Source organism: Oryctolagus cuniculus, chromosome 13 (assembly GCF_051225735.1).
Source record: "Oryctolagus cuniculus isolate XC-2025 breed Fujian yellow rabbit chromosome 13, ASM5122573v1, whole genome shotgun sequence".
Taxonomy (NCBI): domain Eukaryota; kingdom Metazoa; phylum Chordata; class Mammalia; order Lagomorpha; family Leporidae; genus Oryctolagus; species Oryctolagus cuniculus.
The window spans coordinates 26,331,272-26,347,777 of NC_142879.1; the positions used below are offsets into that span (position 1 = coordinate 26,331,272).

At 41.8% G+C, this 16,506-nt stretch overlaps 1 protein-coding gene across 6 annotated transcripts in view; it reads right to left on the reverse strand.

The window, feature by feature from the left end:
* Positions 1-16,506, reverse strand: part of LPGAT1 (lysophosphatidylglycerol acyltransferase 1) — a 92,976-nt gene that overhangs the window by 35,335 nt on the left and 41,135 nt on the right. For all 6 annotated transcript variants that reach the window (XM_070055253.2, XM_051820552.3, XM_051820547.3 and 3 more), the window contains 3 exons: positions 11,910-12,005; positions 6,049-6,322; positions 718-844 (listed from right to left, as the gene is read on the reverse strand). In XM_070055253.2, coding sequence (XP_069911354.2) covers positions 718-844; positions 6,049-6,322; positions 11,910-12,005 — 497 coding nt within the window. The remainder of the gene's footprint in view (positions 1-717; positions 845-6,048; positions 6,323-11,909; positions 12,006-16,506) is intronic.

Consider the following 16,506-nt stretch of genomic DNA (forward strand, 5'->3'; position numbering starts at 1 on the left):
TTTTCCAACTCTACATTCATATTTGTAAAAATCTTATGATTTTCACATAAGAAAATACACTACCTATCTACCATCAGTAGGTATATAATTTGAGTATTTCTCCTCTTGATTTGCGAAATTCTGGTCTTCTGGGGTCTATAAGTTTAGCCGCCATGGGGTGTGGTCATGGATGAGCAAACAGAGTAAAGCTAAATGGCCTAGAAAGTGATCAAGTCTATACAGGATTTATCAGCACCATGATTTAATATAAATACTTCAACACATTTACATGAAACTCCTGCCCCAAAAATCTATACTAAAAAAACCTCAAGATGTTAGCATAGAATATTCAATAAATGTAATTGTTGTTATTTACACAAATAACATAAGCATATTAAAATACTAAAAATTTTAAAATTGAAGTCATGTCTAAATTATCAATTTAATCACTGAGAAAATCATACTTCAACACAAATTCTATTTCTATTAATACATACCTTCTTAGCCCAAGTGAATATGTGTTTATCCTTTAAGCTGGCAATGGGATAATAATAGGGCCTCTAGAAAGTCATTTTTAAGATATTTATCATTCAGTGAAAATAACTTCAAAAATACAGCATAAGAATGACTTTTGAGCCAAACATGTTCACTGTCTGATTAAAAATGAAATATTAAAATATTCACACATCTGGAGGAAAGACTGTTGGATATAACTAAGTACTAAAATAGAATTCTTACCTGTAATGTACATGTGTGACTGTTGGCTTCCTGTATCCAAGGATCCAGGTTTGAATGTCTATAGGCTCAGCTTTGGGATAAGCTATAGTTGTATCTATTATCCATTGGAGGCCTTTGGATTTGCTCTCTGAGAACAAAGAAAAAAGTGACCTAAAATTGGGTCAATTTTTAAGTAACCTGCAGTAAAAAACATAGTATAGATTACTCAAGCATATTGATATACGTTCGCATTAAAAAAGAGGATGAACTTTGTTGCTAATGCTCTATAACACATTTAAGATGAAATTAAGTGTTATTATGATATAATATAAACTTCTTCAGAACAAATTAACAAATAAAATAGCACTATAATTTAGTGAAACATTAACCATTCAAGTACTCAATACAATTAGCACTATAAAAGTATAATTTATATTTCATCACGCCAATAAAAATTGACCTATGAAAAGGCTAGAAGCTAAAGTATTACATCACAAAAATGAAAATCAGACTTCAAAATAAAACCATTCACTAAATGTATTGTAAGACAAACACAAAGATTTGTGATTCTTGGGAGATATTAATAAATATTGGAACACGGAAATAACATTAAGCATGTTTCACATACATTACTGTCCTCTTGTTTAAAAGGAGGCCAAAAAAACCTCCTCCAATTTTAGCAAGAGTTACATACAAATAAAGCAATAACCCTGCCTGCCACTTGGGAGTTACAACAGGCAGCTTAACTGCTGTGGACAGGGGATGGGGAAGTTCTGTTTAGATGGTCCTTTGTACAGTGTTTTTTTTTTTTTTTTTTTTTTTTTTGACAGGCAGAGTGGACAGTGAGAGAGAGAGAGAGAGAGAGAGAAAGGTCTTCCTTTTGCTGTTGGTTCACCCTCCAATGGCCGCCACGGCTGGCGCGCTGTGGCCTGCACATCACGCTGATCAGAAGCCAGGAGCCAGGTGCTTTTCCTGGTCTCCCATACGGGTGCAAGGCCCAAGGACTTGGGCCATCCTCCACTGCACTCCCTGGCCACAGCAGAGAGCTGGCCTGCAAGAGGGGCAACTGGGACAGAATCCGGCACCCTGACCGGGACTAGAACCCGGTGTGCTGGTGCCGCAAGGCGGAGGATTAGCCTATTGAGCCACGACACCGGCCTTCAACAGTGTTTTTAAACTTTAAAAATATTTTTTTTTTTTTATTTAGCTGAAAGGCAGAGAGAGAAAAACAGAGAAAGATCTCCCCACAGCTGATTCACTCCTCAAATGCTTTTAACAGCCAGGGCTGGACCAGGCTGAAGCCAGGAGCCAGTAACTCAATCCAGATCTCCTGTGTGGCCAGTAGGGATGGGGATTCAAGTACTTAAATTAACACCTGCTGTGGCTCAGTGTACGCATTAGCAAGAAGCTGGAATCAGAAGACAGCCTAAGGCCGGCACCGCAGCTCACTAGGCTAATCCTCCTCCTTGTGGTGCCGGCACACCGGGTTCTAGTCCTGGTCGGGGCGCCGGATTCTGTCCCGGTTGCCCCTCTTCCAGGCCAGCTCTCTGCTGTGGCCTGGGAGGGCAGTGGAGGATGGCCCAAGTGCTTGGGCCCTGCACCCCATGCGAGACCAGGAGAAGCACCTGGCTCCTGACTTCGGATCAGCACGGTGCGCCAGCCGTGGCGGCCATTGGAGGGTGAACCAACGGCAAAGGAAGACCTTTCTCTCTGTCTCTCTCACTGTGCCTGTCAAAAAAAAAAAAAAAAAAAAAAAAAGACAGCCAGACTTGAACCCAGGCTCTGATATGGGAAAGAGATGTCTCAAGGAGTATCTTAACCACTCCCCCAAACTGCTGCCCTGAACCGTTTTCATTCCCAGAATCGAACACAAAGTCGACCAAGAACTGAGAGAGAAATCCTCCAAAGAATGCTAATAGTCAGATTTTAAAGTATAACCACTCTGCTTCATAAATCATAAATCAAAATGCACATTAGGAATCAGTGATATATTATGTTTGTATACAAATAATTGAAAATTGCCCTTAAATTCGTTAAACATCTTAGAACAACATTCTGAAAGGAAAAAAATTGTAGAACAAAAGTAAATAAAGGGATCAGGCTTGAGATGTTCTCACTCTACACGAGGGTTAAGTCCTGGCTCTGATCCTGATTCTAGCTTCCCACTTGTGTGCACCTGGGATGCAGCTGGTGATGGCTCAAGTACTTGGGTCCTGGCCACCCACATGGGAGACCTGGACAGAGTTCTGGGCCCCTGGTTTCAGTTTGGCCCAGCCTTCGCTGTTGGATTTGGGGAGTGAACCAGCAGATCTGTCTCTGTCTCTGTCTCTGCCTTTCAAATAAAATGAAGAAAAAAAAAAGAGCGAGAGAGAGAAGGAGAGAGAGAAAGAAATTAATATTTAAATAATATATTGCTGGGGCCGGCGCTGTGGCGTAGCGGGTAATGCTGCCGCCTGCAGTGCCTGCATCCCATATGGGCCCCAGTTCAAGTCCTGCCTGCTCCACTTCTGATTCAGCTCTCTGCTATGGCCTGGGAAAGCTGCAGAAGATGGCCCAAGTCCTTGGGCCCCTGCACCCGTGTGGGAGACCTGGAGGAAGCTCCTGGCTCCTGACTTCAGATCGGCGCAGCTCCAGCTGTTGCGGCCTACTGGGGATTGAACCAGCGGATGGAAGACATCTCTCTTTCTCTGCCTCTCCTTTCTCTGGGTAACTCTTTCAAGTAAAATAAATAAATCTTTAAAAAAAAATATTGCCAAAGTAACAGAGTTTATGTAAAGAAACACATTTTAAAAGCTGCCAGTGATACACATGCTGAAATGTTTAGGGGTATAGTATGTGTGTATATATATATATATATATATATATATTTTTTGACAGGCAGAGTGGACAGTGAGAGAGAGAGACAGAAAGGTCTTCCTTTGCCGTTGGTTCACACTCCGCACTCCCAGGCCATAGCAGAGAGTTGGCCTCGAAGAGGGGCAACCGGGACAGAATCCGGCGCCCCGACTGGGACTAGAACCCGGTGTGCCGGTGCCGCAAGGCGGAGGATTAGCCTAGTGAGCCGCGGCGCCGGCCTAGTATATTATTTTGATATGCATTAAAAAAATCCCAAGAAGGACTAATGGATGGACAGAAAGATGGAGACAGATGTGATAATGAAAATATAGTAAAATGTTAATTATAGAAACTAGTTAGTCAGTTCACTGATATCCACTGTAAAATAACTTCAACATGTATCTATGTTTGAAACTTTTTATAATGCAATGATGAGGGGAGTCATTAGAATTCCATTTAATATCTGCTAAATCATACAATAAATACTTTAACACTCTTAACCTTTTCAAAGTTCATTAGACAGAACTTACACTGATACATGTGTATGGCTCAGACATTTAAACAAAGTCAGGGTTTGTGTTTACAGGAACTAAAATGTCAGAGAATATGGAAACTATAGAAAATAAAATGTAAAATACCAAAACACAGAGAAGAAAACAGTAATATACAGATAAAATTAGTTTTCCAGTACACTTCTGGTTTTTCCTAAATAGCTAGAATATAACATTTTAATTAAAGTAGGATAAATCATACACTATTTTGCTTTGGTTATAAACAAATGGTTTCTCGCTAAAAGAAAAGGCCACGTTTCCTCAATATCATTCAATCTATCTGACACCTGCCCTTCCTGTACCAACTAGAGTACCACAGGGCCTGACGCTGGGGGCCGGGGGAGGGCACTATTTGAAAACAGGAGTCTTTCTGAGTGTAATGAATCCTTTCTGGAAGACCTTGGTCTTCAAGCTTCGGCTTGGCTGACATTGCCACAGTATCTCTCCACTAGTGAAGCTATTCTGAACTTCCACTTTCTATTAAAAGACTTTCAATTTGTCTTTTTAATAGATGATGAATGATTAAAAGAGCTGACTGCCATGCAGCTGCTTGAAAAAAAAAAACAACAAATGAAAGGAAAAAGTGCAGTCTCATGGGCATTATTTTTGTGGCTGGTCCTTATCACTATTTAAAAACACAAATGTGGGTACTTCAGGAAGTTCATGGAAATGGAATGAAAAGATGTCAGGGTACAAGGAAATTTTTGAAATTCCTGCATAGCTTTTTCAGAATACACATTTTCCATGAACATTTTGAAGATCCCTTGTATTTCTGATTCAATCATTTCAATCTTTGCTTTACTTAAAAAACAGTAAAAGAAATAACAAAATGCTACCAAGGAAATAGGCTTAGTAAGTTTCTTTCATCTTTAAATTTATACCCTATCACCAAACTTTCACAGCAGTAGTATCTGAGATCAACTTGCTCAAAACAGTCTCCATGCTGGTGGCACAAATATCTATTGCAAAACTTCACAATTTACCAGATTATCTCCAAGTTAAGGGTAACTTTCTCCTGGCCATAAAAGCAATCCATACTTATGATATTAAAATTTGGAAAATCCAGAAAAGTGTAGAGAAATGGGGGGATATAATCCATAATGTGACAACTCAAGAGAAATGATCAGTGCTCACATTCTGGTATTCTTCCATGCACTTGCTACAGCCTACTGGTTATAGACCTGAGCTAATATTACTGTCACACGAGTTGTCATATTCCCCCCACTCACATTATAGCACAAGCATTCTTCCAAGCCAATAAAAACTCCATAAACACCATCTGTAAGGTCTGTGTTGTTTTCCATTGTACAGGTAGTACATAGTTACTTATCCATTCTCCCTCCTGGCTATTTCCAAATTTTTTGCTATCATAAATAATGCTGTGATAAATTTCTTTGTTTATATTTCAGATTATTTCCTTTTGATAAGTATTATTTGCAGTAGAATAACAGTCATTTATTAACACTTGAAGGTTCTTAGTACTTACTGTTAAAACTGTATTAAACTCATTCTCAGTATTAAAATCAAGCAAGAAAACTTTCTATAGTTAATAAATGAAGAATGACAAATCATTACTGCTCATATTTACATATCTAGGAATAGTTTTTCAAACAAGTCGTTTCTGTATCGGTATCTTTTAGCCTGGCAATTCTAGTTCTAGGAATTGACAATGCAGATACAGTTTCATAGATATGCATTTACAGAATGCTTCCTGCTGCAGTGAGAGTGGCCTGGGGTGGGGCTGGGTAGGGCAGGGGAAAGACTCCTCTATCTTTAAGCATTGTTGTTTCACTTGAATAGATTATTGTAAGCATAAACTACATTTATAAATAGAAACATGTTATCAGTTTCACATTCTCCCTGAGTACTACTTCTACTGAACAAAAACTATACATATATTTTTAAATGACATCTTCTGAAACTCCTTTAATTCCAAAAACATAAAAAATGCTAAAAGCCACCACACCTAATTCTTTAGCATCTCCTCCTGCTGGACTTCCATTTTCCTGTCGTGCTACAAGTGCACTCAAAATAATTTTCGTTGCACCAAACCGTGGCAGAGTGACATGTGTAAGAAACGGCAAGTTGTTCTTCCTGGCAAACGCCTGGCTGGTTTCTCGCCTCTTCCTGAGGAAGCCCCCTTCTGGAAACAACACGATCCATTTTCGATCTCTGCTCCTGTAATTACTTTCCAGGTGCTTCTTGAGAAGCAGCAGCTGCTGGTCCCGATAAGATCTCCCCTAGAAGGCACACACACACACACACACACACACACACAGAGTGAGTACAGGTGCACCTGAAATCACAGTGCCATGAGATTAAATAGGAATAACAGGTTCTCAGTCAAAACCCAACCATAAAACAGAAAAGTGATCTTCCCTTCCCCAAACCCTCTACTTATTTATTGTTTTTACCACAGTGGAAAAAAACGAGAGGTTATTAGCGCTCATATGAGTAAACCATTTTTCTGAAGGAAAAACAGATTGTTCTGATTGCCCCTGGAAATCGATTTACTGAGTGCCTACAATTTGCCAAGCACTGCCCTAGACTCTAGAGTTAGAGGAGTAAACGGAGACTTGCGTGGACCTCCCACTCTCCGCGGGGAAGTCGGTGATTGTGTAGTGTAAGTTCAACTGGTGACGTGTGAGGAGAAAAGAACACGAGAACAGGAGGGTCAAGAAGGACGAGAGGGAGAGCTGCCTTGAGGAGGTGACATGTGTGAGGGAATAAGCCACGTGCAGGCGAGACACAGAACATTCCAAACGCCACAAGGCCCTGAGGTGGGCACAGCTGGGCATGTTCCAAGAGCAGCACACCAAGGCCAGCCTGGCTGAAGTCTGATGAAGCAGGGACTCAGTGGTAGGAGATGGAATTGCAGAGGGGAACAGAGACCAAATAAGAAGGACCCTGGGCCCAGGTCAGGAGCTGTGGATTGTTCTGAACCAGGAAGCGTCATAGCTTTAATTTCATTTGAAAAAAATCTGCTGGTTCCTTTGACAAAAAGATCACAGAAGCTAAGTTAGGAGACTAGTGCCACAGTGCACACAAGGGCATCTGGTGAGATTCAACCATCTAGGGTATTCATGAGTAGTGGGTACATTCAGGAAACAGTGTGAAGGTACAGTTAACGTTCTGATGGGCCTGGATCTTAGCTGGAAGCGAAGAGAGGAAAGAGGACGGCTTGAAGGCTGCAAAGAGGAACCCAGAGAAAGGTATAGGAAGACTCCAAACCTGTAACCAAACACTAAAGCTCTTCCTTTCTGTGTGATCAATTTGCTTATAATTTCCAGTCAACCAAATCACAGGAATGACTAGAAATAATTAGCATGCTCAGTCTTTAGAGGAGGTGTGTTCCCAATGCAAAGCGAGGTTATTAGCTGAACTGGACTGATTGCGGTTAAGGAAACTATTAAGTAACATATTTTTACTCTTCTTGGTGATTTTGTCTAGTAACAAAATCTCAAGGGATTTATTTATTTACTTATTTAACAGGTAGAGTTATAGACAGTGAGAGAGAGAGACAGAGAAAAAGGTCTTCCTTCCATTGGTTCACTCCCTAAATGGCCGCCACGGCCAGCGCTGCACCGATTCGAAGCCACACGCCAGGAGCTTCTTCCTGGTCTCCCATGCGGGTGCAGGGCCCAAGCACTTTGGCCATTCTCCACTGCCTTCCCGGGCCACAGCAGAGAGCTGGACTGGAAGAGGAGCAACCGGGACTAGAACCCGGCGCCTATATGGGATGCCGGCACCACACGGAGGATTAACCAAGAGTTTCTTTTAAACATTAATACTTTTCCCTTCACAACCCCTACATTATAGATTCTTATTACTAACCTATCAGGGAAAAATGTTCCCTTTAGAAATGAATTTGCAAATCTCCCAACTACTCTGGAATGCAGTCTTTAAGTACACAAAACTTCACATTAATACATTCATTTACATTTACTTTAACAACAAGGAAAATATTTTAGAGTATGGAATTTTCAACTTTCATTCCCTTAAAGAACATGGAAGTCAGCCTCTTCTCGATGCCTGAGGACCGTCTTTAGGATCAGCTGTTGCACTGCTCTATAAATCCAATGGCTGCCCCAGACTCCCCTGCGGCAAGGGGCTCAGCTAGGGCTCCACTGGATTCCCCTGGACTACCAAGCCTCCTAGTTCCGCTGCCCTCTCTGAGATACCTGGCCAGGCTCTCAGTTAGGTGCTTCTGACCACCGTCTTATCACTTGTGGTCAATCTCCATTGTCACTTCTTTCTAAAGCTCCCATCCACAATTCCTCTGTCTCTCTGTTCAGAAGAACCAAGGGTGTTTCTAGAAGAAACTAGAAAACTGCACAGCATGTGAGAAAAAAAACCATGTTGTGTACATAAAACTGTCTAGAGTGAAGTCCATGTGTTTTGTGACACCTACTTTTACAGAGCTTAGAAGAAGCTTCTTTCTGAACCTGAGGTTCTTTTTTTAAAATTTCTGTTCATATACTTTGCATTTTTAAAAATATTTTATCTTTATTATTTATTTGAGAGGCAGAATTACAGACAGAGAGCAGGAGAGACAGGGAGAAAGGTCTTCCATCTGCTGGTTCTCTCCCCAAATGGCTGCGCTGGCTGGAGCTGAGTAGATCCAAAGCCAGGAGCCAGGAGCTTCTTCTGAGTCTCCCACTTGGATGCTGGGGCCCAAAGACTTGGGCCATCTTCTACTGCTTTCCCAGGCCACAGCAGAGAGTTTGATTGGAAGAGGAGCAGCCAGGACACAAATTGGCGCCCATATGGAATTCTGGCTCCACAGGCAGAGGCTTAGCCTACTATACCACAGCACCAACTCTCAATCTGTGGCTCTTTTAGAAAAGGCTTAATTAGATTTTTGGTTACTAACTACTTATTATTTGCAAAGCACTACACAATCTATACAATCCAGGTAAAGTTCCTAAATATACAATACCTAATAAGTGTGGCATTACCACACCTAAAAACTTATACACATCTAGGGCTGGCGTTTCAGTGTAGTGGGTAAAGTCACCACCTGTGATGCCAGCATCCCATGTGGGCACCAGTTTGAGTCCCAGCTGCTCCACTTCTGATCCAGCTCCCGCTAATGTGTCTGGGAAAGCAGAGGAAGATGGATCAAGTGCATGGGCCCTGCCATCCATGTGGAAGACTGGGAAGAAGCTCCTGGTTCTGGGCTTCAAGCTGGCCCAGTCCTGGCTGCTGCAGCCATTTGGAGAGTGAACCAGCAGATTGAAGACCTCTCTTCCTCTCTCTGTGATTCTGAATTTCAAATAAATAAAATCTTAAAGAAAACAAACAAAAAAATTTTTATATATCCATGTCAGTTACATACTTTGGGGACAATGTGTGATATTAGTAGCATATCAGGGACACACTCCAATGCAGTGCTGACCTGTTAAGAGGTTATCAATCTTTTCTCTCTGCTGAACATTTCCTAACACTAGGGACCCTTTCTCAATTCACCTTCATCCATCAAGTCTATATCCATTCTTTAAAATTTATGCTGAATATTATCTTCTCTAAAGTTTCTCTGGATTCACAGTGAATTCCCAAAATACTTCCTTTTATGGTTATACTTACTTGATAATTTCCCTACTGGTAATTTAGATGTCTTTTACACCATACAACAAGACCTTATAAATAAAAAATAGGGGCCGGTGCTGTGGCGCAGCAGGTTAAAGCCCCAGCCTGCAGCGTCAGAATCCCATATGGCGCCAGTTTCAGTCCCAGCTGCTTCACTTCTGATCCAGTTCTCTGCTATGGTCTGGAAAAGCAGTAGAAGAAGGCCCAAGTCCTTGGGCCCCTGCACCCATATGGGAGACATGGAAGAAGATCCTGACTCAAATGACCTTACTATGCTAAAAAAGGCTTTTCAAGAGTCAGACCCTGACTCTCCCGACTTTGGACAGGTGCTCACACAATGGGCAGTGAACCTTCAAACTCATTTTGACTGGGTTACACTGCTCAAAGCATGTTTGTCGAGACCACAGTTCTTAACAATGGAAAGCCTCCCATGAGGAAGAGGCTGAAACTATGGCAAGGAATAATGCTGTCTATGGAATAGCAGTAACCTTTGATATGCTTAAAAGCCATGGCACCTACATCTATCCTCATGAACAGGCCCGCATTGGAGTAGTTGTCTATTTTGATCAGGTCAGAAATTTGGCACTTAGAGCCTTAAAAAATATAAATCCTAATTATAGTCAGCTCTTTAGAAACCTAGTTGAAGGCCCAGGCGAATGGTTCCCCAATTTCCTTGCCAGAGTCTTGGAGGCAGTAGAGAAAAGATTACCGCTTGGCCCTGATCAAGACAATCTGGTCAAACAATTAGCTTGGGAAGGTGCTACCAAAGAGGCAAAAGCTGCAATCGCCCCAGTCCGTAATGAAGACATCTCTAAATGGATAGTAGCCACAAAGGAGGTAAACCCTGCTGATACACCCATACAGGCCCTAACTGCAGCCATTAACAAACTGAACACAAGGAAGTCTAATGACCGTCCAGTTTGTTGGGGAACGTCAGGAAATAGGACACCTCCGGCGAAACTGCCCATAGCCACATCCGTTACTGTTTTATACTCCACTAGCTCTGGTCAGCCACTCAAATGGCCCACAGCCTGTGTGCGGTCATGCCATTCCTGATTACCATTGTTCCTCATTCCTACCCCCATCTGAGCAAGCACTCCTGTGGTCTCCCGTTTTCAGCGCTGGTTAGTCAATGATGGGTAAGATCCCCTGGGGGACAACCTAAGACAGGCACAGCCGCGTAAGGAGACCACATGGAAATGGGGTCAACAATGGTATGGCCAAGAATCATGCCTCCCGTTGTTCAAAAATAAACAAAAAGGGGAAATGTGGTGGGATGAGAAGGCCATGCCAAGATGGTCACTGGCAAGTGAGCGTCAGTTACTCAGGAATGGCTTTGAAACCCACCTGGCAATGGAGCCTGCCTGGCAACAGGCTGTGTGATTGGTTAGGGCATAAACTGCCCCTTGACCGGATTGGCTGCCCTGGCTATTTAAGCAGCTGTACCAGCTGAAATAAACGAGTCTGCCGGCTGCTCGCCTCTGGCCCGCTTTCACCCGACTCCCGGGGTCTGTGTGGTGACTCCGCACCTCTTGCCCCCACCACGCTCCTCCTTTCAGAATGAATCCACAGCAAAGGAGACCAGGAAGAAAATCCTGGTTCCTGGTTTCAGATCAGCTCAGCTCTAGCCATTGCGGTGATGTGGGGAGAAAACCAGCAGATGGAAGACCTCTCTCTCTGGCTCTACCTCTCTCTGTAACTCTTTCAAATAAAAAAATAAATCTTTCAAAATAAATAAGTAAATAAATAAATAAAAGTGATAATATAGATGAGAGGGATAGTCATGATAAAATAATAATGAGGGTAGTAGGCACTGTTGGAGGGTTTTACATGTATTGCTTCATTTAAAAGAATCGTCTCAAGGGAATACTATCTATTATTCTTATTTGAAAAACAAGGACACTACGAGCATTTACATAATTTGTCCAATATGTGAATAGCTAAGAGTTGAAGAGCAGGGAATGCGGCAGGTGCTTGATAAATGTTTACTGAATTCAACTGTACCCTCCAGAGGGGAGGAGAGCAGAGATAGAATATGCGCATGAAAAGTGCTTTAATATTTATGCATACTTAAATTCAGGTTAAAATAAATGTTTCTGGAACAAAAATACAGAGGACGCACTCCCTGAGACATAGGAACTGGATCTACTTACTATGATTGGTTTTTTTATGCATCATTTAATAATCAAGAATTGGTTGACTAGGCTACCACTGTGGGAAAAAATGCTTAGCACTTACCTGTCTTATAAAGAAGTCTCCGTGAATTAGAGAAACAATTCCAAAGTTTGTGTACTTAAAAATATGATCCATCAACCACATCATTTGAGCAACAACCTAAAATATTTAAAAGCAGGAGATAATTAAATGTTATATAAAAGAAACCTGACCACAGCCAAGTCTTCAAGTTTTAAATAAATTCATCCAAGCATAATCTTATTTAACCTAAACTTCTTAACACTAATACCTTTCTTACAAAAACAGCACAATTACTAATGGAATCCATATGAAAAATTACAGGTCTTGATTACAAGTCTTATAATCCCAAGTCATCTGTACAATAACTGAAGCTGAATTAACTTATCTTTTTAATGAACTTCTTAAATTGGACTTAATGATTTCAAATTTGCTCTGTCCTAAACGAGGTGTGGTATTTCTTACATATAACTTATAAAAAGACATTTCCAATCAATCAAAAAACTGTTAAGGCTATCAAATAAGGGCTATTGTTTAATTAATAAGCACTAAAGCTTTGTGAAATGTGAGTGTACCTTAATGGCTAAAATGTAAAAAGTTTATGTCCAAAATAAAGAGTATTTTTTAAAAATAATCTAATAGAATGATTTATACATTCTGTTATGCTATAAAGCATATTTGTGAGTTTATCAGGAAAGATTCTTTGCCAGCATAAAAATATTTATAATGCTAGTCCTTAAATACAAAAATACATCCATTGCTGATAAGCATTAATACCCATACTGAGGCCGGCGCCGCAGCTTACTGGGCTAATCCTCCGCCTGCGGCGCCGGCACACTGGGTTCTAGTCCCGGTCGGGGCGCTGGATTCTGTCCTGGTTGCCCCTCTTCCAGGCCAGCTCTCTGCTGTGGCCAGGGAGTGTAGTGGAGGATGGCCCAAGTACTTGGGCCCTGCACCCGCATGGGAGACCAGGAGAAGCACCTGGCTCCTGGCTTCAGATCAGTGTGGTGTGCTGGCCACAGCACGCCGGCCGTAGTGCACAGGCTGCAGCGGCCATTGGAAGGAGAACCAACGGCAAAGGAAGACCTTTCACTCTGTCTCTCTCACTGTCCACTCTGCCTGTCCAAAAAAAAAAAAAAAATACTGAGAGTAGACTTCATTTCAAGCAAATTTTAAAACTAACAATAAGTTTAAGCAGGAAATTAACGAATTGGTTAATTGTTCTTTCCTGCTGAGGAAACAGCATTCCTTGTTATAAACCTTAAATAAAGTAAAAGCTACAACCTCAATCAAGCATGTAACCCATGCTCCTGTAGTTTCTCACGGGATTTTTTTTAAAAGATTTTATTTATTTATTTATTTGAGAGGTAGAGTTACAGGCAGTGAGAGGGAGAGACAGAGAAAGGTCTTCCATCCATTGGTTTACTCTCCAAATGGCCGCAATGAACTTCTTAAATTGGACAGTGCTGTGCCGATCCGAAGCCAGGAGCCAGGAGCTTCTTCCTGGTCTCCCATGTGGGTGCAGGGGCCCAAGCACTTGGGCCATCTTCTACTGTTTTCCCAGGCCACAGCAGAGAGCTGAATTAGAAGAGGAGCAGCCGGGACTAGAACTGAGCCCATATGGAATATGGGCACTGCAGGCAGAGGGTTAACCTACTGCGTCACGGTGCTGGCCCCTTCTCACGAGATTAACAAATGTAAACATCATCTCTAAGCACCAAATTATGTGACTTTATATATAAGGAAAAAATTCAATACTTATGTGCTACTTTTTTTTTTTTTTTTTTTGACAGGCAGAGTGGACAGTGAGAGAGAGAGAGAGAGAGAAAGGTCTTCCTTTGCTGTTGGTTCACCCTCCAATGGCTGCCACGGCCGGCGCGCTGCGGCCTGTGCATCGCGCTGATCCGATGGCAGGAGCCAGGTACTTATCCTGGTCTCCCATGCGGGTGCTGGGCCCAAGCACTTGGGCCATCCTCCACTGCACTCCCAGGCCACAGCAGAGAGCTGGCCTGGAAGAGGGGCAACCGGGACAGAATCCGGCGCCCAGACCGGGACTAGAACCCAGTGTGCTGGCGCCGCAAGGCAGAGGATTAGCCTATTGAGCCGCGGCGCCAGCCGCTACTTTTACGAAAGCCAGATAATATAATATTACAGCTTCTGCCTTAATTTCTCAGTTACCCCTATTCCATCAGCTTTACTGAATTAAATTACTTTAAAAAATAAGGTATGTGCCTAGTGAACAATTCAGTCTCCAAGTCAATTAATAGAGTAAAAAATAATCACCAGCATCTCACTTTTCAGTATTGTTTTGCTTTGCAATGATGATTACTTTGTTCAAATAAAATGAGATTTATATCAAATGGAATTTGTTGAAAAGTGACCCGAGAATAAACAAACATAAGTGGGCTGGCGCCGCTCACTAGGCTAATCCTCCGCCTGCGGTGCCGGCACCCCGGTTTCTAGTCCCAGTTGCCCCTCTTCCAGTCCAGCTCTCTGCTGTGGCCCAGGAAGGCAGGGGAGGATGGCCCAAGTGCTTGGGACCCTGCACCTGCATGGGAGACCACGAGGAAAGCACCTGGCTCCTGGCTTCGGATCGGCGCAGCACTGGCCGTAGTGGCCATTTGAGGGGTGAACCAACGGAAGGAAGACCTTTCTCTCTGTCTCTCTCTCTCTCTCTCTCACTCTGCCTGTCAACAAACAAACAAACAAGCAAGCAAACATAAGTGGACTCAAACTGTGGCACAGCAAGCTAAGCCACCACCTGAGACACCAGCATCCTGTTTGAGGTCCAGTTCATGTCCTGGCTGCCCCACTTCCCATCTAGCTCCCTGCTAATGTGCCTGGGAGAGCAGTGGAAGATGACCTAAGTAACTGGCCCCTGCCCCGATCTGGGAGACCCAGATGGAGTTCCTGGCTCCTAGTTTTGGCCTGGCCCAGCCCTGGCCACTGCAGCCATTTGTGGAGTGTACCAGCAGATAGAAGATCCCTGTCTCTCCTCTCTCTGTAACTCTGCCTTTTAAATAAATAATCTTTTAAAAAATATCTTAATTTTATGCTTAGTAAGAAGTATAGCTGTGATTTATGCATCTCTGGGATTTTTCATTTATGATGGGTTTACCTCTTATGTCCAAATGATCATTAAAAAACCAAGTTCAGGAAGACAGTTGAACTGTATTCTGAGATTTGTCCTCATTTATTTTAGAGGAACTCTCATGAGTCAATATAGAGTTATTTTTGCAGAAATAAGTGTTCTTAGCTTTATTGCCATAAAAGGACAAAATGCCTTACTTCACAGACACTTATTAAAAAGATATCAGCCAGCCCATTTAGGGAAAAAAAAAAAAAGTAAAAAGCTCATCCTTGTTTCATATTCCTCAAAAAACAAACAAACAAACAAACAAACAAAAAAACGGTCAGTAAAAACACACTGCCTGAATTAACCATCAGTGCTGGACAGGTCAGACACTCGGAACTTTGTTAGTTACCTCTAGGAGATGAAACTGGTCTACATCAATTGCTTTTCATCTGGAAGCACAGATTTTCCACCCACGAAAGCATCACCTAGACAGACTTAAACCAATGACTCTAGTCTTTACTTCTGTTTGAACTTAGAATGAGGGCAGTGGTTCTCCTCTAGATGAGTAAGTCAATCTGGAAGGACAATCTCTGTTGTCACAGTGACAAGGGAGTGGTGCACCTGTTCAGTGGGTGGCTGGCCAGTATGCAAAACATCCAGCAATGCCCAGGACAGCCCCCACTGTGTTGTGCTACAAAAATGCCAATGGTGCCCCCACTGAAACACCGACCGTTGCTCCAAGTCTCCTGAATTCAAAAAGCTATATTACAACTGCATCACCATGAAGGTAGTATTTTTAAACTTGCTTACAATTTATCAATGCCTTTCTTTGAATGAACCATGGAGTAATTCATTCATCCAATAAACTTTCGTACTGTAAATGTAAATTAGTTCTGCCCTGTAGTTAGTAGGCAATCTCTACTAGGAGGTAGAGATTACCATGCCTCAACCTCTGTATTTCTCTATTATTTCTTTATGAGAGATTTAAAAAAACTCTTTTGGATTTCAAATTACTGAAGTACCACAGCATTAAATGTTCAGTGTTAACTAACCTGAAAGTAAAAACAAATTACTTAGTATAAGAAAATGAATGCAAACAAACTCAGATCTTTTTCAGAAAGGCAAGCTAACCAGCCTTTCATTTGTCCACATGAATTTCATGCTAATACTCTGGTTAGCACAGTTAATATCCATCCCAAATTGGAGTTAGAAAACAGGCATATTTATACTGATGATTTAATCATTCCTTGAGACTCAAAAACCACTTAAGGATGCTGTATTCCCTCAGAATAATTATCACTATAAATGTAATTATCATATTCAGCAAGAATAAAACTGTTAGCCAACTGGAAGATTTTCTTTCACAGAAGGCCAAATGATACTTGTTTTTACAAAAGTTTAATATCATGAATTTAAACGACAGGCCATATGTATTATCGTTAAGTGCAAATACATCTACACAATGATTACTCTAACACTTCAAGATTCTGAATATAAAAAGGGTTGCATTTATTCCACATTCTAGCAAGATTATACTTCTTGCTTTTCAAATAAATAATAAAAACA